The sequence below is a fragment of the Euphorbia lathyris genome, chromosome 1, assembly GCF_963576675.1.
Source record: "Euphorbia lathyris chromosome 1, ddEupLath1.1, whole genome shotgun sequence".
NCBI lineage: Eukaryota > Viridiplantae > Streptophyta > Magnoliopsida > Malpighiales > Euphorbiaceae > Euphorbia > Euphorbia lathyris.
The window spans coordinates 19,982,369-20,007,324 of record NC_088910.1 but is presented as its reverse complement, the minus strand read 5'-3'; the positions used below and the strand labels follow the sequence as shown (position 1 = coordinate 20,007,324).

Here is a 24,956-nt window from a genome sequence, read left to right as displayed (position 1 = left end):
CCAATACTAGAAAGTTTGGTAATATAGCCAATCATCTTGATACAATATGTCATGACGGATGTGCCCTCTTGCATCCTGCTACGATATAGTAACTTGGATATCTCGTAGCGTTCGCACCTAGTCTGTTTCCCAAACAGTTCTTTAAGGTGCATGATGATGGAATAGGCATCTATTTCCTCATGTTGCCTTTGTAATTCCGGTGTCATCGGTGCAAGTATGATGCATCCCGCATGATCATCATCAACTTTGTGCTTCTGGTAAGCATCAATTTCTTCAATGGGAGCATCATCAGCATGGATAGGGGGTATCGATGTATCAAGTACATACCCTATCTTATCGAACTTCAAAACAATTTTGAGGTTACGAAACAAGTCGGTGAAGTTTGAACCGTTCAACTTGTTATCGGTAAGAATGTTTTGCAGATTGGTTTTAGTCATGATTTTAAGAGTGTTTAATTAAACCTGAGAGTGAGAAAGAGTAAACGTATGTTATTCATTTGCTTTAAAGTATATCAATCTAAAATTATAGGCCTTTTAGTTTATTTTAGATTGCTCCCACTATTTTTTCAAATTAATAGCCCTCCATATTAATTCGAAGAATTTCACAAATCCTTTAGTGAGCTAGGATCCTAACTCCTGAGATTTCGCCTTGAGTTTGCTCAACAAGCTAGTCTCATTCGTTAGGTAGATTCATGTAATCAATCACATTTTTAATATGATTCCTAGGTTATTGGGTTACTAACCACATTAGTAACTAATATGCTATTCACATTAATCCCAACCATATTGCCCATTAGTTTATGACAACATGAGTTTGCTCATCCAATTATCATAATCTAATTTAAGTATTACCCCATATTCATGAAAAATGATTTTCGATAATTCAGGTGTTACCGTAAGACCCCGAGCTTGAGTTTGCTCAACAACCCAAAGGCCCACAGTACTGCCGGCTGCATTATAATATTAGGGAGGGGCAACCGATTTTAATAACTTGTTTATTTACTTAACTTTTTAATGAGGGATTTTATTTTAGGTCTCATAATCTAACTTAGTCTTGATTTGCTTTAGTATACATCAGACACATACATTGACGTTATGGACATATTATCTAAATTATTCCGTCGAGCCAGAGACGGAATAAAAAGGGCCAAACCTAGGGAAATACTAATTATTACATATTTCTCTTTAGGTCCTCCGTCTTCTCCATGGCGCCTTGAAATTACATATTAATTTCTATACTACTAAAAAAAAACTTCAATTAAATTGAAGGGAATTAGATGAGAGGAGAAATTACAATAGATAGTAGAAAGGCAGGACTCGCATGCCCTATTTCAAAAATACCAAAAGACTAAAAGAGGGTCCAAATATGTCCATAACTAACTCCAAACATGCATAGACTCAATTAAATAAATTTAATTGGTTGATTACATAAGTATTTTATGTAATATTTAGGTTAATCACATTAACTCATCAAATTAACTTTCATCCAATTTTACTTCTAACAGTTTCGTATCCTTTTATATTTACTTTTAGATTAATATAACTATACAAAACTTTAATTATGCACGTCCCAATTATTTTGATTTGAATTCATTTAAACCTTTTTGATTTACAAATAGTTAAAACAAACTTTTAAATAAATTTTCATTCGATAATCAAAATAGAAAACTATTAATTTCTGAAACACACACACACACACACATATATATATATATATATATATATATATAACTAATTTTAAACGATTTAAAATCAAATGGGTATCGGGACGGGCCCGAGGTCGGGCTGCTGCCGTTTGGCAGCAGCCCTAGGCGTTTGACCCGCCGCTGCCTTGCGGCAGCGGCGGCCAGGCGCCGCCCGCGGTTGCTGCTGCGCGGCAGCAACCGCGCGACAGCAGTCGAGTCGCGCCGTAAGGCGCGACCCGAGCTGCTGTAATAATTTTTTTAATATATATATATATATATATCAATTTTAAAACGGTTTTAAAACGATTTTCAGAAAATAGGAAAAACTATTATAGATTTTCCGTTTTATCTTTTAGAATAAATAAAACTGATTTTATCAATCTAACCATAAAACTAATAGATTTTGTTATAATGATTATCAACCAAAATTATTAGGAACATGTGCACAATTTATTTTAATTAACAATTAATTAAAACTTATTTATCTTTTAGAACTAATTAATCAAAACAGTTTTGTTAATTAACCTAACTATAAATATTTATTCAACCTGATTGAAAAACTTCTAAATTTTCATATATGATATAACGGATTTAACGCATGCTCTGATACCACTGAAGGAAAATAGGCTAACGTATAGCAGCGGAAATATAAAAATTTTAACCTATTTCCATTAACCCCAAGATCCGTTAATCGTTATTTCATACAAAGAGGGATAAGAAGAAATACCTTTTAGATGTTCTATCTACCGTTGCAAACGAAGTGCCCACAACTCTTACTTCGAGTTTCCGAGCACAAAACGAAACAACAGAAGATCAAGTTAGAATCAACCGTTTATTAACAACCAAAGTAGATTGTCTCTAATTAATCAACACAAGATCAAGGATAAAGAGAAAGAGATGAAAATCAATTGAACGGAAGGAAACGGTGGAAAATCTCATCCTCGAGCTAGGGGTCGAAATTCTCTCTCTTGCTTTAGGGTAGGAATTCGAAATTCTCTAGTGTAATTGCTTAGGGTGAATTCGAAATTCACTACATGGGGGGTATTTATAATCTCTTGTATCTAATCCCTAGTTAGATAGAATTAGGTTACTGAATAAGAATTTAATTCGGAATAGAATTCTTAATTATTATCTATTAATATATCTAAATATAAAAGATAATAATAATAACCTTATTGGATAATAATAGGAGTAATATAATCTAATTAAAACTCCTAACTTATTTACCCTTTAATTAATTTAATTCATAATCCTAATCTAATTAGGATTTGATAAAATCAAATTAATTATTTATGTATTTAACATACATAAAATCGCCCCCCTTTAGTAATGGGCCTTATTGGGCTCAGTTGGGCTTCCGTCAATTAATTATCATTTGTCTCTCTTTTGGGTTCCAAGTATTATGTGTGACCCATTAAGTTCTTATTGCTACTAGCCGTATGCAACTTATTAAATTAATTTTCAAAGAATTATATTTAATCTTTGCATAACGGAATGATGTACAAAGTATGTGATTAGCAAGTCCGTAATCATTCCCCTAGAGCTATAAGAAGACAGGTTGATTCTGTCGTTGACCTTTCCGTATTAGTTACAATATAATTCGATCCTTTATCAACTACGTCCTTGAACTGAATCTTATGACTATGGATAATGTCAAGTCACATATAGCGAGACGTTCGTTTTACTTGTTCTGGCCGAGTCAACTCCAATTAGATAGGTTAAGAGAAATCTTATTTCAATCTTAAGCTATCACCTTGCAAGGATTTAGAGTCAAGACTTCCACAAGCGATCTATGGACATATCTCCCATTTATCGGGAGTGATAAATGCTCAATCCAATGTATAACGATCCCGCAATCACTTCCTGTGATACCCAACCTCTGTTGTTCACACCCCAGAGTCATCTCTGTTAAGGATCGTGTTACAACAGGATCAAAGCGTCACGTTCAGTAATCCAGAATGACCAATTAACATTCCTTTGAGTCTGAGGATTATTTATACCTATTAATACCAATGAGATGAACATGTGACAAGGATGAATCTACCCATCCTGTTATCTCAAGTCGGGTCCCCAATCCTAATGAACTACTTTTCATCGGATCCATGTAACTGTCCAGATATCTATATATATGAAGCTTGTGAGATCAGCTTTCTGTCGGACAGAAGACACTGTTACATGCAAGTCTCAATAGTGATATGTCAATCCTAAACATATTACTTGACTTGGGGTGGTTTTAAGTTTATTAGTTTATTACAAAGTTTCATCTCACTTCATGCTTGTATGAACACTTTATAATCACTTTAAACAAACTTACGGATTTCCTTTTATTAGACTTTATTTAGTGCTTAAAAGAGATTGCCTTTATATAGTCATAAAACATATATCTCATTAAAACAAATGATATAAAGAACACTTCATTTACATTAAGTTTGTATCCTAGAACAATTGTCTATAGGACACTAAACCCCAACAAAGTCAGCCTTAACAGACAAAATTTTAAATAGTTCCTATCCCCCCCATTGGAACTAACCTTGTCACGTTATACAGGACCAACACAAAGCAATATCTCTTTTCCGAATCAAAGTTTTTTCGAAGCTAAAAATCCATGAGGTAGAGGTAATGGGAATATACTTAAGTAAAGAAATGTACTACTTTATCTTCTCTTATTTAAAAACAGGAGCCTTATCAGAGGACAAATTGAAAAAATCAAAGTCATCTGCAAGTCAGGGCGCTATGATGTGATCAACGACACTCTCTAGAGAAGGTCAAGTTGCCACCTTTGGCTCAAACTGGGGTTTTGAAGATGCATAATATATACTAAAAGAAATTCGCAAGGGAGATTGTGGTGACCATGAAGAGAAAGATGCATTGGTTAGAAAGGCACTCCTACAGGTCTTTTACTAATAAAAATGACCGAAGATGCGACCAAATTTGTCATTAAATGCAAAACATGTTAGGCACACCGCAACAATAAGAAAAGTCATTCATCGAGTCTAGCCATTTGCGACATGGGGTATTGATATTGTAGGCCTTTTTCCCGAAGTGTGGGATCAAAGGAAATATCTCGTGGTAGTCATTGATCACTTCCTAAATGGGTTGAATAGAAGTCGTGTCTACAATCCCATCCAAATGGATCATTAAATTCATGGAACACTCCATACTGAGCAGACAGTGGCGAATACAGAACTGCTCGGCTGGGGGGGCCAATTTAACACCAAGCCGAGCGGCCCAATTTTACACCAAGCGAAAACGTAAAAAAAAAGCAATGATATAAAAAGTAGTAGTTATACCAATAATTCCAATAAAATATAGTTAAAAAATACACCGCTAATTAGTTCCTATTAGCAGAAGGCAGCGATCTACTAACAACTTTAGAACTATCAATAGGTGGCAAGAATATTCTTCGAGATCTCATATTCTGAAAATTTTGCAAAATCAGCTCATGATCAATATTAATGAAAATTTGTTTCTCAATATAACACATCAAGCAATCTCTAAGAAAATCATCTCCCATTCGGTTGCGCAAATCCGTCTTGATAATGTTCATTGCAGAAAAACATCTTTCAACTGTAGCTGTTGCAACAGGTAAGACCAATGCTAACTCGATATGTCGATACACGAAACGATAAGTGGTGTGATATTTATGTTTCACCAACTTCTTTGCAAGCTCACCAATATCATGAAGACCATAGAATGCTTCATTCAATCTTACATCAGTAATGTAGTTTTTAAGCTGATGATGAAGCTCAATCAACTCAGAGGATGAAAAATCTTCCGAATACAACCCATCAAGCAGTATTTCATGATCAAAAGTAGCAAAAGAATCAGAAGGATCAAGACATGTTATGCACCTAAGTAGCTCTGAACTTACCTCGGTGAAACGTTTGTCTAATGCTCTAGAAATATCATCAATTACCTAGAATAAAATAGTTCATGAAATGATTAAATATGTCATTCATATTATTTCATTATAATTTATATAAATGAAGAGAAATCAAATACCTTCAAAAAAGTGTCCGCACGAAAATGGTGGCGATACATCTTTTGTACTCCATCAACAAGACGTCTAGCACGACATTTAATGACATCATCCATATTAGGTACGTCTATTTCTCGTGCATTACAAAAATCAGTGACTTAACAAATTATCCCAACCGTCATCCTGATATGCTTCCAAGTTCTTTTTCACCAATTGAATCATACGGATAGCATTTCCTAAATTTTGATCCTTTACTTGTAGGATTTGTGACAATTCATTTGTCATTCCCAAAATATTCAACATCAGTTTTGTAACAAACACAAATTCAAATGTCACCATTTTTGCAAGCACATTCCCAGCACTCCCTCGACTTTTCTCATCATAGTCATCCACATGTATAGTTTTAAGCACTTCTTCTATTGAATCCCACATGTCAAAAAGACGGACTAATGTTTTATAATGGGAACCCCAACGTGTATCACCTGGTCGAGCTAAATTGATTTCTTGATTCTTGCCTTTTCCTGTAGAAATTTCATAGTTCTGTATTTTGTTTACTACCTTCTCATGATGTAGTTTCAGAAAAGAATCCTTCCTTTTACAGGAAGCTCCAACAATATTCACAATCATAGGAATGTAATCAAAACAGGTACTCACTGCCCCGTTTTGTGCTGCAGCAGCCACAACAACTAATTGAAGTTGGTGAGCAAAATAATGAATATAAAATGCATGCTTGTTTTCATTTAAAATGAGTGTCTTTAAACCATAAAGCTCGCCACGCATATTAGAAGCCCCATCATAACCTTGACCTCTTAGTCTCGATAGTGATAATCCATTCTTCGCAAAGTAATCATCAATAGCTTGTTTTAAGCACTTTACAGTAGTTTCACTAACATGTACTACCCCAATAAAACGTTCAATCACCTCTCCCAGATTATTCACATATCTCAAAACCACAACCATTTGCTCCTTTACTGAACAATCCCGAGCCTCATCAACCAACGGAGCAAAGAATTTATCCCTAATCTCATTGAGAATAACTTTTCTCATCTCACTTGAACAAGCTTCTATAATTTCCCTTTGAATTGTGGGAGAAGTCAATTGATTATTTCCTGGAGCATTTAAATCCACTACCTTCCTTACCTCTTCACTAAGGTCACTAGTATACTTGAGAAGTTCAAGAAAGTGACCCCGACGTATTGAGTTTGGAGACTCATCATGTCCTCGAAAAGTCAAACCTTCTTGCAAAAGATGTCGAATGGCACGTGCAACTGCTGTTAATCGAGTATGATAATCAACCTCAATTGCAGAACATTTCGATGATAACACATAATCAATATTCTCCCTTTGATTTTGATATTGCAACCACTTTTGTTTAGCATAACCGTGTGCACTGTTCTGACCTCCCTCATGGCCAATAAAATTTTCTAAAGCTTTTCTCTAATTAGTATAACTCGTCTGTGTAAAGGCATTATTCCCATATTTATTTCCAGTGGCAAACAAATAACAACATAAGCAATATGCAGCATCCTTAGACACACTATACTCTAGCCACTGATGTTTTTCAAACCATTTACTTTGAAATTTCCTATTATGTCCACCAATGAGAGTAAATGGAAAATTATGCTCAAATGGTTGACAAGGGCCTTTAGCCACATACCGTCTCCTCAATCTATCTCTGATGTCACTATGATAAGTATCAATTGGTTTACGCAATCCCGGATTACCAATTATATCATCATTGCTAACTTCAACTTCAATACGCGCTCTTTTATCACTTTCTTGCTCAATTGGTCTCAAATTAATATTGGAAGAGGTTGACCTAATCGGATTTTTATTCGGTACTAACGTAGAAAAATATTTCTTCATATTTAAGACTCCTAATATGCAAAAGGATTATATTTAATCAAATCAAGTATATAACAAGTATATTATATAGCAAATTGAAAAATTGAGGACTAATTTATAAAACCCCCAATTTATCAATTGACCTAATCAAAATTTAACTATCAAAATTTCAATTAATTGTAACTATCAACATCAACAAGAAAAACTACAAATAATACACAATCAAATAATCAATTCACTTAAAATATAACTAAATAAAAACAATACTTAATTTAAATTCTAGGTCAAAAAAACAAATAACAAATATTTAGTACAAATAATTAAATGAGACAAACAAATAATATACAAAGAAAGAAAAAGAGAAAGAGACAAAGAAAATGCTAACCTCAAGATGAGTGGAGAGTTGAAACACTACAAAAAAAAAATGGTTTATTAATACGAAATTTTTCGTCACAACATACATATTTCGTCACAATATACTTGTAGTGACCAAAAAATTGGTCACAAGTTTCGTTGCAATTAGCTCGTCTCAATAAGTTTGTTGTGACGAAATTATAATTTGTCTCGATTGTTAATATTATGTTGTGACAAAATTTCATTAGTCACTTTTGCATCATATGTTGTGACTAATAGTTTGTTAAAATATGTATCGCATTTGGTTGCTATAAGTTTATATTAGTCTCAATATGCGAATTATTTTGACAAATATTTAATACTTATTGAGAAAAAATTAGTTAATGTGACAAATAATATTTATTCCATTTAATTTATTATTTTATTGCGGCCGACAATATTTTTTGTAATTATTTTATTGTGACAAACGATATTTTGACAAACTAGATTCAATATTATATATTTAATTTTTTTTACTAGTAAATCGTCATAAATCCAATTAAATTCGATGCTAATGGTTATATTAACAAAATTATTGTTTTAATCACAAAGTATCTTTTGTTGTGTGAACACGGCTTGTTACATTATTTTTCATCAAGTTTAATTGTGATGAAAGAATAAAAGAAAAAAATCATTAAAAATATTATAATCTCAATAAAATATTCTATCAATCCACAATAGAAAATGATGGTAAAAATTAAACTGCTAATCTAATCATATCATATCGAAAGCATAAAGAATTTATAAAAAAATATTAAATCTAAAAATAATCTTCAACTTAGAGACAATTGAATAAACTTCGAATCCACACCAGAAAAAAGTTTGATCTGCATTTAAAAAATTAAAGAAAATAATTAGTATAAAAAATAAACACTAAATTTTACATAATAATAAAAAGAGATAAAAAGAACTAGAACTTATTTGCCAAACAAGCAAGAAGAAAGAGGAATTTTGGGATGTCATGTAAAAGCTTTGTTTAGTAAGGAGCTTTTGGAGTAAAACTTTAGAGGTTTTAATTAGTCAAATCTCTAATTGTGAAAAAACTCATTTTATGAGCTTTTTCAATTAGTTTATTGTTCTATCTCTTTTAAATGACATTTTTACCTCTAATTATTACTTTTTAACCCCAAATAAATGCTTTATAATGTCTATTTGTCATTTACCCAAACAACTATTAACAATCACTAAGTTTTACCAAACAAATTTGCACAATCAGCTAGTCAAATTAGTGAATCAAATCAGTTAATCAGCTAACAGAGCCAAAGTATATTCCAAACAGTACAGCCATATTTAAGAAAACACAAGGAAGAATTTCTATATTGGAAAACTGTTTTCGGCTTTTCCAACTAGTTTCTCACTAACCTGTGCAATAATAGGTAAACTACAGTTAGAATTTCATAATCTTTTTATTGTCAGTTTGCTAGTCTTTACTAGTTATATATAGCCTAAGGCTCCTCCATCGGAGTTAAAAGTGAAATCCGTTTAGGCCATGTGACCAATCTCTATAAGTAATCAATTAGTAAAAGTAACATGAACTCGATGACAACTAGAGCATTCATTGGAGCCGACTAAAAGTGTGATATTTAGAACCAAATGCCCACCTTGAAATATTTCCCTATCCTAGTCACTTACTTAAAATCTTGCAAGCTCAATCAATCTTATAACGGCAACATTTAATAGAATTAAGATGGAATCAAAAGAATTACCTTGATATGATGCTTAGAAATGCAACAATCTGATAATGATAGCGTTTGCCTTCTCCACTCTCTTTGCATCACTACTCAAATTAATGCCTATATGGAAAATCATTAAGCATACACATCAATGTAGAGAATTTCTATTTAAAATACATTAAAAAGGCAATATGAAAATTTATAGTAAGAAAAAAGAACAGCTATTCTTAAAGTTCAATTTTATCAACTGATCATTTACATAACTTTGAGATATTATTTAGTTATGCCTTATATTCATCAAAAGCAGTTCGTGAGGAGAAGAAATAATACCAAAAAATAGTGTTCCTTGAATGTGCATTTCAGATAAATTACAGAGACAAATAAATAATGCTAAGCAAACACTTCATAAATTGAGATCTTGTAGTTTTAAAATACAAAGGGATGCCCTTGATTTTATACCCATATAGCTGACTAAAGTAGTTTAGTTGAGATTAGGCTTGGTTATATTGTATCTGTAAAATAAATAATAGGCCTCACATAATATATTAAGGAAAGTGCTATATGTCAGCATTCTCAGTTACTGAAACAGAACCCCGTCTAGATAAAGTGGTATCTCTGGCTAAGTTCATAAGCATTTTTTTTCATAGAAAAAGACAATAAAGATCTGTTTGGGGGGAAATGCCTTTGATGCTATCAAATTTATGACAAGTAGAAATATTCACAACCTAATTGACAACATGCTAAAATAGAAAATTCACGGGTTTAAAGGCACTGAATCGAAGCCATTTTAGACGGTAGCAAGGATATTGAACAGAGGTTAGGCAAATATAAAAATCTAAAACAGAAAATTCATGGCTTTAATTAAGCAAAAAAACCCCTTCAATGATAGAAAAAAGAAAACCTCGATTTTGAGCTTATCTGTATAATGAAACGCTAAAGATTGAAGATACATACATGAGCAATAACCACTGAAAGAGAATGCTCAGCAGAAATTTGGAGGGTTCTATGCCAGAGACTTTTCCGAAACAGAAAGAGAGGCGGTGGTGCTTGAATTAGGAGGTTTGGTCGTGACCTTTGTCGCTCGAAACTCTATTCGCCCTTCCTTGTCAACCACACGATGCTGCCAGAGACTGCAAACCGTCGCCGCCAGAGACTGCAAACCGTCGAAATCGAACTTCTCCTTCGTTTCATAAAAATAAAAATCGCAAAGCAAAACAAAACAAATGGGTGATCGAAGAGGGTTGATCGGAAGGGAGGATTGAAAGAGTAAATAAAATAGAAACACCAAAACTAAGTTTTGTCTACAGAGTTCGTAAAAAGAAAAGGTTCAATCTACAGAGAAACCGTGAAAGAGAGACGCGGCGGATTAGATGTTTCTGAGTGAGGGTTGGAAGAGGATTACTTTGTTTAGTTAGGGTTATTTCATATTTCTAATTTAATTTATTTAATTAACAAAAAAGAAATCTGTAACATTATTACATAAAAAAATCATATTACAAATAAATTGTATAAAAAGTAAATATATTTTTATCTTTATAAAGAAAATACGTAATATAAAACAATTGAAAAAATAATTTAATTCTTAAAAAAAATAATTAATTACCAATTCATGGAAATAATATTTTATACCAATATTCATTAGATATACTCTTTCAATATTTATTGCTACCAAACACCATTTGTTACTATAGTTATAAGCGACAAAATTAAAATTGTTGAATTATGCTATTTTGACAAAAATTATTTAGTAACAATAAAATTATATATTTTGAGACAAAATATTTGTCTCCATAATGTTTGTAAATTTGCGCCAAATATTCCCGTCTATATATAGCTACGAACAGTCGTGACAAATTGATTTTGTCCCAATATATATACATGTAGTGACAAAGTTTTGTCAGTATAAGTATTCCATCACAACCTTTTGTCTTTAGCCAGACTATTGTGACAAATGTTCCATTTGGTCACAATAATCATATTTATTGCGACAAAAACAATTTCGTCACAATAGAATTAGTCACAATATCAGGAATTTTTTGTAGTGAAAAAATAAAGAAAGAAAAGGAGTAGAAGATGCGCAACAGAGGAGAGTAGGAGGAGGACCACAATTGCACAAGACAAGAGAAGGTGAAAAGGTAAGTTATGGATTATTTATTAAATGGTGGTCTCCACCGCTTAAAATTTTGTTGGCCTGTTAAGGACCAAAACGACGTCGTTTTGGTCCTTAACAGGCCAAAAAAATTTGGCCCAGGATGGGCCTAATTTTAGGCCCATTCTGGGCCAAATACGGATGACTTGAGGCAGCCCAAAGCTGGGCGCCTCAAGTCTGGGACTGGGGGTGCTAATTCAGCACCCCAACCTTAAACAATGGAGACAAGGGGAGCCAGAACCACCCCTACTCAGGGTGGTTCCGGCTGCCGGAGGGGCTCAGGCACCCCCAGGCCCCCTGTCTCCGCCCTTGTGAGCAGATACCAAATCCCCCACACCATAATAACAGATAATGCAAACAGTTTGACTGTCAAGGATTCAAAATATATTACGAGAAATTACACATCAAACTTTTATTCTCCTCGGTCTCTCACCCTCAAACTAACAGGATCACTAGAGTTACAAATTGAACCATTGTACATCGTTTAAAGACAAGGTTGGAAGCACGGGGGACATCTTGGGTGGAAGAGTTACCTAGCATCTTATGGGCATCGTACAACTCCTAGAATCGCTGCAGGTGAAATGCTCTTCTCTCTTACATATGACTAGATACCTTTCGTGCCAATTGAGATATAGTCCTCTAGTCCAAGGTTAGTTTTCTACTCTGTGGCAGATAATGAGGGAAATTTGTGAGAGAAACTGCACCTTCTAGAGGAAAAATGAAAACAATTGTTAATAAGGATGACAGCCTACAGTCAATGCATAAAGGCAACTTATGACAAAAAAAGTAAAACCTAGGCAATTCTTCATTAGAGATCTCGTGCTCTAAAGCACTAAGGCATCTCAAGCTCGTGAATAAAAAGGTGAAATGTGAATGAATTGGGAATGACTCGTTCAAGTAACTGAGTGCGTAAGTATCTACACTTACCGTTTGAAATATTTAATGGAAAAACTGATACTCCAAACCTCGAATGTGCCATCCCTTCATAAATTCTACCAGTAGATATCTGGTTCACCAGTAACTAATAGATCAAAATCTCATCCTTTAATGGTCGATATGATAAGAATTGTAAAGACCTTTCGATCTACTACTTACTTGTAAAAGACCTTTAATGATCAATCCTACATATGTTATAAGGGTTTCGATCATAATCTAAAGTTAAAATTAATGAGAAAATCCCTTTATCAATTTATTCCATGATTTTGATTACGTTAAGCTAAAATATGCTTCACGACGTCTGATCCAAAGTAATCCAATCACATAAAAGAAACATACAAAAAGCTTAAATAAAATGAAGTCTTTAAAAACTATTATAAAGAAGCACAGAGAAAAAATTTAAGTTGTTCATTAAATATAAATTTTTACAAGGAATGAGCAATGTGTCTCTCTTTGGGATCCAAAATCGAATCCTTCATTTACAATATTTCCCCATTTGGGATCAATATTAACAAAAAAAATTTATTAGTACCAACTAAATTTGGTTCTGGAAACTCCCCCAGATTACGATGCTAGTCAACGACTTCATTATCATCTGGAGGGTATACATTGACCCAAAAATTAAAACTGCATCATGTTGTCTCTCCTTCAGGTTCCTTACAATCAGGAGGCACTACCTGAGAAAACGAGACATCCACAGCTTATCCAATGCCTTCAAAGATTCATCCTTCCCGATTGGAGTTGGGGTTCTGGACATCTTGTTCCCCCTCTCGAGGTTAGAAATCCTCAACTGCATTTAGCCCTAACATATTGAAAAATTGCAAATTTAGCACTAACATATAAAATGATGCAAATTTAACCCTAACATTTCCAACTAAGATTTATTTTCCTTCTATGTTACCGAAATTTAAAAAAAAGTTGGATTGTCTGTTATTTAAATATCATGTCTGAGCTGTTAAACAAGTTTGTCGATAAACTGAAGCCGTTTCGTACATTTTTTGTTGATTATTTGTAAATACATTAGTAACAAATTAAACATTTTAGACATTTTGACAAAAAAATGTCATTAAATTTAAATGTATAAGTGACAGATTTGGTTATTAGCATTTTAACATATTTTTATGACTTTGTTTGTAACACATTAAATATTTTAAATATAATTAATATTTGAAAGGGTCGATGTGACAGTTAAATAACAGTCAAACGAACATTTTCAAATTTTGATAGTGTAGAGCTAAAATTGATCTTACTTGAAAATATTAAAGTTAAATTTAGATCATTTTATATATTAAAAATCAAATATGAACTTCACTTAAAACGTTCGGGTCGAATTTGACCCTTATTAAAAAAAAAGGTTAAAAAACATAAGTCCCGTTTGGTACGATGTAATGCAATTAATGTTGTAATGTAATCAAAGTTGTAATATAATGAAATGTAATAATGATTCCATTACAATATTTAGTTGGCAAATTTTAAAAAAATTGGTGAAATATAATTATTATTACAATACTCATGTTTGTTTCATCAAATGTAGATAGAAACTTTAATTATTCTCAAATTTTATATGCATGGGAACATCATCCATATATGATGGTTAAAAATTTGTTACTTTTTGTTCATTTTTCGCTTTTTTTTTTTTTTTTTTTTTGCATTTTTCATGTTTTTAGTTTCTCATATCTTTCCAATTTTCTGTTTCCGCGTTTTCATGTTTTCCTCATCTTTCGCGTTTTTTTCTCATTTTTTCGTGTTTCATGTTTTTTCACATTTTTCCAATTTTTTTTCTATTTTTTGTGTTTTCATGTTTTTCCATTTTCACATTTTTCTCGTTTTTCGTATTTTTCAGTTTTTTTTTTTCATTTTATGTTTTACCGTTTAATAAGGATTATGGATAATAAAAAATATATATTTGGATTAGTCGTAATGAAAATTCATGTATATTTTTTTATGTAATCTCCATTATATAAATTTGTAAAGTAAAATTGAATGACGTAATTGAGATTTCATTACGATAAAAGCAATAGACTAATCCAAACATGGTAAGGAACATCCATTTGAATGTATTCCATTACAATCGTATTTTCGAATGAGAAGTTTTTTTTTTTTTTTTTTTTTTGTAAATTCGAATTAGAAGTTCTTAAAGTAAATGGATGTAATTTATCCAATTCCATTTCCCAAAGATGAAGTTCAGCTTAACGACATCGTTTCTGTAGTCAAAGCGAGAGAAATTCAACCCATACCTTACCATACCAACCAAGTCAATTCTGCTGGCGATGGTGAAGTCAAACCAGATAAGATTACTAGAAGATGAAGAATGGTTGGTTTCACTAGTTTAATGGAGCCTCGATTTGAGTAGAAATTATCTACCCTTTCAGATCAGACCTAGCTCCTCGAAATTCAGTATGGATCTTCCTTTCTTTTGCTTGTTTATGCTTTTTATTCTTAGCCATGGATTAGCCCTAAATGAGTGCAAACAATCGAGGTGCCGCAAAAATGGCCCGGCGATTCGATTTCCTTTCCGCCTCAAAAACCAGCAACCGGAACACTGTGGCTTTCCTGGTTTTGATCTATCTTGTACCGAAACTCGAGATACTTTACTCGAGCTCCCAAATTCAGTGAAACTCAATGTCGACAGAATCGATTATGTATATCAGGTGATTCACACTTCTGATCCTAGTAATTGTCTTCCAAAACAGATCATTAATTTCAATTTGTCTAATTCCGCTTTCAAATTCGGAGATAGTTCCAGGAATGATTATGCCTTCTTCAATTGTACATCAATTGCTAGAAGAGAGTACTTGTTTATGCCTTGTCTTAGTGTTCCTGGCTATGATGTTCATGCCTTTTATAAAGATTCTAGTGTTGATACCCTTGCTCTTACTTCTTGTAAAAAATTGTATAATCTTTCATCAGTTCCATGGGAACTTATCAGTGGACACAATGTTCTTCAACTGAATTGGTCTAGACCAGCTTGTGGAGTTTGTGAAGAGCTAGGCAAGCATTGCAGATTCAAGAACAATAGCACTAAACTTGAAACTGAATGTTTTGACAAGCCAAAACCATCTAGCCGAGTTGGTATAAAGTTAATGGCTGCAGGTAAAACTAACTGCAAAATTTGCATTTGCAAATTGTTAGTATCTGTAATAGTCACGTAGATATTGTCCGCTTAAAATGCCTCTACATTGAGCTAAAACGTACAATATCTACATGGTATTTGATCATCTGTTACATTATCATTGTTTGAAGTTTGATTTGAAATCTGTTCTATACAGGTATAGCTGTAGGTGTGTTTCTTCTACTGGTTATGGCCTTTATGCTATATCGAAATTACAACTCGGACAAAGAAGAAAAGCAGAATCAAGCAAGAGTTAAGAAGTTTTTGGAGGATTACAAAGCTCTAAAGCCTACTAGATTTTCATATGCTGATATAAAGAGGATTACGAATCGGTTTAAGGACAACTTGGGGCAAGGAGCATATGGAACAGTGTTTAAAGGAAAACTCTCTAATGAAATCTCTGTAGCTGTGAAGATTCTCACTATTTCAACAACAAATGGGGAAGATTTCATTAATGAAGTTGGAACTATGGTTAGACTTCATCATGTTAATGTGGTTCGCCTAGTCGGATTCTGTGCAGATGGATTCAGAAGAGCACTAGTTTATGAGTACCTCCCTAATGATTCATTAGAGAAATTCATAACCTCAAATGGAGATGAACTTCCTCTTGGATGGGAGAAACTTCAAGATATTGCCCTTGGGATAGCTAAAGGAATCGAATATCTCCACCAAGGTTGCGATCAACGAATTCTGCACTTCGACATCAAGCCTCACAATATCTTGTTGGATGAGAACTTCAATCCAAAGATTTCAGATTTTGGTCTATCTAAGTTGTGTGCAAAGGATCAAAGTATCATTTCAATGACTACGGCTCGAGGGACAATGGGCTACATTGCACCAGAAGTGTTCTCTAGGAACTTTGGAAATGTGTCCTATAAATCAGACATTTATAGCTTTGGAATGGTTTTGCTAGACATGGTTAAGGGGAGAAAAAACATAGATTTTACAGATGAGAACCAAGTTTACTTTCCGGAATGGGTATATAATCGGTTAGATCAAGGAGAAGAGCTAAGAATCAGGATCAAGGAGGATAAAGATGAACAAATTGCAAAGAAACTGATAATTGTTGGACTCTGGTGTATACAGTGGAACCCGGTAGATCGTCCTTCGATGAATTTTGTAGTTCAAATGGTGGAAGGAGATGGAAGTAAGTTAACAATGCCTCCTAACCCATTTGCCTCTGCAGGTGATGCATTTGCAGCAGCTGGGAGATTTCCTGTGCAGAAGTTGGGAGCAATATCCGAATTGGAGGATTCATAGGTGAACAATGTATAAACTAATGCTAAGTTTTAGTTAATTACACGTAGAAGAAACTAGATTCATGGGCATCAACTGCACAGAAGAATTCAAGTGTTTTAGTCATGTTAAGAGGTAATTGAATCTCTTTTGAGCTAGTAATGTTTGGTTGAAAAAGAAGAACATTGGTTTCATTATTAATTTATGGTTTAATACATCAGGTAGTCTGTGCTTGGACAAACAATTTGATGAATCCCGAATTTTGGAGATGTCTCATTCGCTTCATGAACTTGCTTAATGTGATATAATTGATCCCTAAATTCTACATGGCAAAAAGTCACTTTAAGCAAATTCAGAACGTTAATAAACATCTCCAAAACTCGGGGACAATCGGATTATTTAACAAAATATAAAGAAATTGATGTATTAAGCCACTTATTTTATTGAGAGTAAGATTATTGACTTCAAATAGTAAAGAATGCTACTTCTACCTGCACCAATTGCTTTACAACTAAAATAAACAGTTTCTAATAGTTTTCTTTCAATTGTATAATGCCTACTTGTTTTCAACAAGTCTATTATTAAGTGCTGAAGAATAAAACATTCCATTGAAGTATGAAAATATGCATTAAAAACTGACATCCTGGTAAATAATTAGTTATATATATATATAATTGCTCGGTTCGAGACTCGTCGGATATCTTCTAAGTGGATCGTCTTATAAAGTTTTCAGCATATAGTAGGATTAGAACTCGGGATCTCTAAATTAAGTAACTTAAAACACTTAACTAATCAAGCAAACCTCAGGTAACTAATTAGTTAGTTTATATTGTTAGTTTTATTTTACTGATAAGTTCACCAAGAAAAAACTATGCGATTTCATGAATTTATAAGTATAAGAGTGTTATATTTTTTTATTGCAAAAAATGGCATATGCTGTATACAGTTATAAAGAAAAGTAATTTGATTAAGTCTTCAACAATGTGACGCATTGATTTATTGACTTTGTTGATGTCACATAATAAATTATTAGTAACTTTTAGTAGCATGATATATTAACTTGATGGTATAGAAAATGACGTTAGCCTTTTTGTTTTGTTTTTTTTTTTTTTTTTTTGCTAACCGTGTAAAATAGGTAAACTCTTTTGGACAAACAAAAATGGCATATTCAATTACTTGCAAATCTATAAAATCATGTTTTTTTTTTCCTTAAAGGATAGTGATACGAGTAAGAATGCACTGAATTTCACATCTAATATGGAGAGGGAGTTAATATCCTCTAATAATAAAAGAAATTATGTCCTTAATGCATATAGACATATTTTAAAGTTGTGAGATTTGAGGCCAATTGTATTGGGTCAGGTTGTTAGATTGGTAACAAAAAAAAACAAAAGTTGTTGGCCTGTAACGACTCGGTCATGTGAGAGTGGCACGAGAGTGGAAAACTTGGGTAAGGAACGTAGTGAAAAGATGACAAGAATGTACTGAATTTCACATCGACCGAGCCATATTACTTACATATATATGTAGACTGTATTTTAAAATAGCGAGACTAAAAAAATACAACTTGGATCAAAGTTAACAAAATGTGCATAGTATTGGATCAAATTATTACATTTGAAGCTCTTTTCTCTTAATCAAAATTGCAATAGAGTTTTATGTATAAAGAAAGCACTTTTTAGAGAATTTATTCTTTGTGGTTTATTTTCAATTCAAATTCGGTAAATTTACAAATTGCTATTTACAAATTATTACATTTGAAACTAGTGATTTCAAGTTCGAATTCGAATTCTAATGTATACCATAAATTTCAATTATGCGAAGAGATCATTTAAATATTATTTAAACAACTTCGAACCATCGGACCTAACAAAAAAAAAAAAAGTTTCCTATCCCAAAAATGAGAACTAATGAAGAAATGTTGATCTACGGCGAGGGCAGTTTCCGGCAGAGGGGACAAGAAGCATTAAGGCGAAGCCATTCATCAATACAATCAGCATGAAAACAATGTTGACATTCAGGTATGGTTTTAAGTGTCTCTTTCGGGTTGTATTCCGAGAGACAAATTGGGCAAACGTTGTCATCTGGTTTTGGTAATCTTCTGCTCTCTCCTAGTACTATCTTTGGATATGATTCTATGGTGCTTCTATCAAGTCCGATTGCAATTGCCGGTTGCGGGTTCACCGTGAAAGTGCTGAATTCAGATATCATAGGGTGGCTCCTCCTCCTTCCGGCGAAGTTCCTTACTCTACCAAATATGCAACATGCCATTCCTAGTAAACATAGCATTAGTGGTATTCCTGCTCCTATTGTTATTATGTACCGGGCACTCCTTGGAATTCCTGATCATAGGATAAAAAAAAATAAAATCAATGTCTAATAATAAAAAATTCAATTAAAATAATGAAATAAATAAAACAATGAATAAAAACCGGTTGAGACTATGAACCGTAAGAATGTCTTGTTAACTTTTTAAATTTGTTAAAGTGACATAATCCACATGGACGGATCCAGATGGGGTTTGAGCATCCACTGATTGTCAGAAAACGCTAAAAATTCTATAGAAATTGTGTACATGTTTTTAATTTTTTTTATGTAAAAAACTAAAAATATCAATTTAGCACCCATAAATGACAAAAAAAAGTGAATCATGGATCCGTCACTGATGATCCCCTAATGCTATGTGGAAGATTGAGGCCATATCATTTTAAACAAATCTAAAGAGTCAATATCTCACTTTAAAGTTTAGAGGCTCAATAAATCATTTTAAATAATTTTAAGCTAGTGAGACACTTCTAAAGTTCAAAGCGACAATCACTTTTTTTTTAAGGAAATACAGAGACCATATATATAAGAGCTTAATTGATGTAATATACTGTTTGAATTTTTTTTTCTTTTATGAAAATGTTTATAACTTCATTAGATTAACAAGATAACAACGGTAAGGAATCAAACTTTACAAGATCTACAAAGAGACTAAAACGACTACATAGAGTAAAAAAAGCTACAAAGACATAAAAAACACAAAACAACAATGAAAGTTGTTTGAAGTCTTAGTTGGTGCTTAATAAAACAAAAAAAATAATTAAATGTTGAATGATAAAAATATTGAGTATTAAATAGTATAAATGTTTGATAAATACTAGTTCCATAATATAAGTCATTCTAAAGATTTTCACACAAATTAAGAAATACAATTAATGTAGAGTCTAATTAATGAATTTACATTGGTTAATTTACAAAAAATTCTCTCTCATATAATAGTTGGGTAATAAGTATTGAAATGTTCAAAAACACGTATTAATTTTAAATGCAAAAGTATAAACACTAATTAATAAAATAAACACAAACATCTTTTCAAAAAAAACATAAATAAACACAAACATTATGCTGACTTGCATTTTTTAAATAATAAAAAAAAGCAATGCTCCTGGCTAAAAGTTAGGAATGACATATGAAGTAATTGTAGTTAATAATAAAGATAAATATAATTAATTAGACCAAATTGGTCCAAATACATGAGCATATAATGGTTTTGAAGTGAAAAAAAAGAGACAATAAAACCTAATTATCTTTTAAAGATAAATCTAATTAATTAGATCAAAATCTATGAGCATAAATCAGTGGTTTGAAGCGAAACAAGACAATCTAATGATTTTTTTAGGATAATCTAATTAATGGTCCAAATCTATGAGCACAAATCAATGGTTTGTTTGAAGTTAAAACAAGAGACAATAAAACCTAATTATCTTTTGAAAGATTCAGAATATATCACCCAACTCTTGAAAATTAAGCCTCAGTGGACATAAATGCTAAAGCTATGATTACACTTGAACCTGTTCATGGGTCGGGCTTTGGCCGGGTCCAATGGACTTTTGTATAAAAAATACTCCGTCCAAGCCCATTCCAGCCCGTTGTTAATTTAGGTGGACTTGGACCGGACTGGGTTCGGGCTCAAAAATCAAATTCCAAGCCCAGTCCATATAAGCCCATCTAAATATATAAATTTTATTAATTAATATTAATAGACGGGTCGGATAGGACCGGTCCCTGTTACTTTTATAAATCTCAAACCCGCCCAAAAAAGAGACGGGCTTTAACGGGTCTAAACCGGGCTGGGCTTAGAGATAAATTTTCATATCCAAGCCTGGTCCAAGAGACACGGACCTGGACGAGCCAGACGGATATGCGACCCGGTCTAGACATACTTATATAAGTGCATCATAGAGTTAATAATTTGATTTTTCTTTCATATTTGAATGAATAGAATATTAATATTATACAATTGATTATTTAAATAAAATTCTAAACTCTACACTTTTCACTTCTTATTTGTATTTTCACGAGTTTTAAGCGTTTAGTAAGAAATCTTTTGTTTGTTTTTTATGTAGTTACTATAAAAGCTGGAAATTCTTACTTTTTGGAACATCTGTTTTTTTCAACAGCCGACAACAAACTATAACATAAATTTCAGTAGATTATTAATTTAAAAAAACATTATATTGTTTTTTTTGGTAAAAAAAAACATTATACTGTTAATTCTATACTCTAAAATTTACTAATATAAATTAAATTATTAATTGAAGGTTAAAACCAAGAGATATGGAGTGGGAGCTGCAATATTTCTAATAAAATGGTGGGTGCAAGTGTAATTAAACTTTTGAAGTTGGTGCTAATTAGTTTATGAAAGTCAAAGTCAACCAAATAAGCTATGATGACAATCTTGGAAAGGCCAACCTCAATAAAAATTAAAAAATATTCAAATACATAATATGAAGAACAAGATAAATAGTCAACTCTTATCCCATTTCAATAATATGATTAAAGTCAAGTTGCAAATTGCAATTATCTTTAATTAAACCCACACCACAAGATTTATGCTTTTGTATTGTATATTATGGTCATAAATTTCTTCAATTTGTGGTGGATATATAAGAATTAATTTGAATGTTTCAATGACGATGATATTCAATATTTATCATCATGATGTAGAATCAGATATCACCTTTCACGTAGATAGTTATTTATGAATTAAATCACCATTGTGTAATTTCCAATGACTAATTTATGAGTTACTAAACACGTATTGTAAAAGTATATCAGTTATGTTTATATGGATTAAATCACTATTATGTAATTTTCAATGACTAATTTATGAAGCCTATCAAATAATAATGATAATGACAGTATAAATAAGCCATATATATATAAATTACATGGCAAGTAAATTTGAATATATATTTTGTAATTAAGTATGAATGTATTGAAAATAAATGAATTATTAAGTTAGGTAGATTATGTTGGGAAATTTGATGTTAAGTGTTTTATGTTATATTTAATACAATTTACTACTAAATCACAATCACTTTGACCATATACATGTAAGTTATGTGTAAAGTTTAACTAGTGGAGGTTGGTCCTCAAGAGTCAATTTGGCTTATTCAATGTGTTTTTGACAAAGTAAACTTTATTTTGTTTTTACTATCATTGAATGAACTTACTTTGTTAAGCATCAAGCATCCTTATTTATTTATTTTAAAAAATGAAGCATCCCTCTTTATATATAAAGATTTGGTACTGATTATTTGACTCTCAATAACTAAATGAATTTGATCACTTATTTATTTATTTTAAAAAATGAAACATCCCTCTTTATATATAAAGATTTGGTACTGATTATTTGACTCTCAATAACTAAATGAATTTGATCATTTATGGTTAGACTGATTGGAATTTTATGGTGCAAATTCAAAGTATCCAAAAATTTAGATTTAATAAATCTAAATCTACTGGTAAATGACCAAATTCATTTGATCATTCAGGTTTATGTGAAATCTACTGTATAAATACCGGAGTTTAATTAGAATACCCAAAACTCCCTTAAATTTCAATTAGAAAACATAGAGATTAATAAAGAAAATTAAAATTATATATATGTGATTTCATAATTAACCATGCTGACTATTCCCTATGTATTCTTGATTCATAGGTTGTTTATTTTTATATGATGTTTTATATAATTTATGCACTTTGACAATTTTTTTTTTTTTTTATCATTATTTAATACTAAAAGATCATTTTAGTGTTAATGCAAACAATTTATAACTAAAGCATAATAATTAAGAAAAAATAGAATTTTGATTTGGAAAATAAAGTTTTTTTAAGTAAAAAGGTAATTTAATTGCTGCTTCAGTTCTATTTTTATTACTTTGATGTTTAATTATTAATCTCAAATTTATGGTAAAATTTAGAGATTAGGACTACTATTACCCTTGTTTTAAAAAACCTCAAAATTACTTATTTAATTCACAAATTTAAATCTAATTCTAAATAATAATTTTTTATATATTTTTTTAAATTTAAAGATAGGAATAATTAAAGTTTGTGAATGACCCATAAATGAAATTTGAAGGAATGAATAAAATATTATAATGATATAATTAATACTTTATTTATCCACATGAAAAGTTTTAAATGACGTATAAAAAACCAAAAGCCAAAAAAGTAATTAGCATTAATATGATTAATTGAATTGACATTATGATAAGATAATTAACAAATATTTTTTGCATCATGGTTATCTAAAGAATATCTAATTAATTTTGCAATAACTAATCAAATTATAAACAAACAGAAATAAATATTTAATACTATTATAAATAAGAAAATAAAAGAAATTAAGGGATGAGAAAGGGAAATTACCGCGTAGATGAGGATGATAGCAAACAATTGCACCGACCGTAGAATTATCCTTAGGCCCGCACCGGCCACCGCGAGTCTCACATTTACCACAACGAGGCCCAAACCAAGTGAGTCGGAGATCATCACTCAAGTCCGACGACAATATCTCGCCGTAAAACGGCCATTCCACCGGAATCTTCCTACTCGCAAATGACTTACACGACGGTAAACCCGATAAAAAACTAATAACCCTCAACGACGTCGTAGCATAAACAGTATGCGTAGAACTACTCAAGCAACCAATCGGATTCAGCTCGAAATTCGAAAAATCCGATGAAGAACAGTTAAAGAAAGTGAAGTTTTGGTAAAACAGACCTGAGAAAGGCGAGCCGGAAAAATCGAGAGATAGAATCCGGGCCGGAAGGCAGTTATTCGGATCGTTGATCCATAATTGCTGAGTTGCATAATCTATGGCTTGGACTGTGAATTTTTTGGATGAAGAAGGGAGCTGTAATAGAGTGTGGCCGGTTGTAGAATCGCAGGATAAATCGAAACCTGGATAACCGCACGATTGAAGTTGCCAGTTATGAATCCGGAAAGGGAATCGGATAACCGGTTCCGATCGGGCACAAGAGGTTTTCAGGCAAAGCTGTTGTGCTGATGTTAGGAAGAAAATGGAGGAAATGATGAGTGTGATAATAGTAATAGTAATACCCATTGATTTGGTGAAGAAGAATTGCTATTTGGTGGGCTGCTACTTAATAGTTATATATACTATGTGAAGTCATGTAATTTATTATTGTTAAAGATTTAAAATAGTTCCATTTTCAATTTCATAAATTTTAGGAAAAAATATAAAATTAAACCTCGTGGTTATGGCTGTTTTCAAACATAGACTATGTGGTTTAAAACTTGTACTTTAATCCGTTAGCAAATACAGTAAAATCTCTATAAATTAATAATGTTGGGATCATGGAATTTTATTAATTTATAGAGTTATTAATTAATCGATAAATTAATAATTATTAATTTATAAAGTGATTTTAAATTTTTTTTAAAATAAATTTTAAATTACTAATTTAAATAAAGTTTTTATCTAAATCAATGAACAAGTAAAATTAAATTTGCATTATATAAGTTAATTGAATTTGGAAGTTCATTGTATTTATGTTAAAAATATTCAATGTATCATAGTTAATGAATTACGATATGATGTGGAATATGATCCACGGCCCAAAAGCAGGGCCCAAAAGCCCATGAAGCCATCT

At 31.9% G+C, this 24,956-nt stretch overlaps 2 protein-coding genes and 1 long non-coding RNA gene across 3 annotated transcripts; 1 reads left to right on the top strand and 2 right to left on the bottom strand.

The window, feature by feature from the left end:
- Positions 1-8,482: 8,482 nt before the first annotated feature.
- Positions 8,483-10,972, bottom strand: LOC136223894 (uncharacterized). The gene is made up of 3 exons (XR_010686193.1): positions 10,529-10,972; positions 9,608-9,694; positions 8,483-8,728 (listed from the first exon to the last, which is right to left on the bottom strand). It is a non-coding gene; the product is annotated as an uncharacterized lncRNA (long non-coding RNA).
- Positions 10,973-14,919: 3,947 nt separating this feature from the next.
- Positions 14,920-17,503, top strand: LOC136223883 (rust resistance kinase Lr10-like). The gene is made up of 2 exons (XM_066012056.1): positions 14,920-15,752; positions 15,929-17,503. The coding sequence occupies exons 1-2, from the start codon at positions 15,059-15,061 to the stop codon at positions 17,029-17,031; spliced, it is 1,797 nt and encodes a 598-aa protein (XP_065868128.1). The 5' UTR covers positions 14,920-15,058; the 3' UTR covers positions 17,032-17,503.
- Positions 17,504-18,707: 1,204 nt separating this feature from the next.
- On the bottom strand, positions 18,708-24,430 carry LOC136223852 (RING-H2 finger protein ATL22). Its single transcript, XM_066012024.1, has 2 exons — positions 23,710-24,430; positions 18,708-19,349 (listed from the first exon to the last, which is right to left on the bottom strand). Exons 1-2 carry the CDS (start codon positions 24,404-24,406, stop codon positions 18,934-18,936), a joined length of 1,113 nt encoding a protein of 370 aa, XP_065868096.1. The 5' UTR covers positions 24,407-24,430; the 3' UTR covers positions 18,708-18,933.
- Positions 24,431-24,956: the final 526 nt, after the last annotated feature.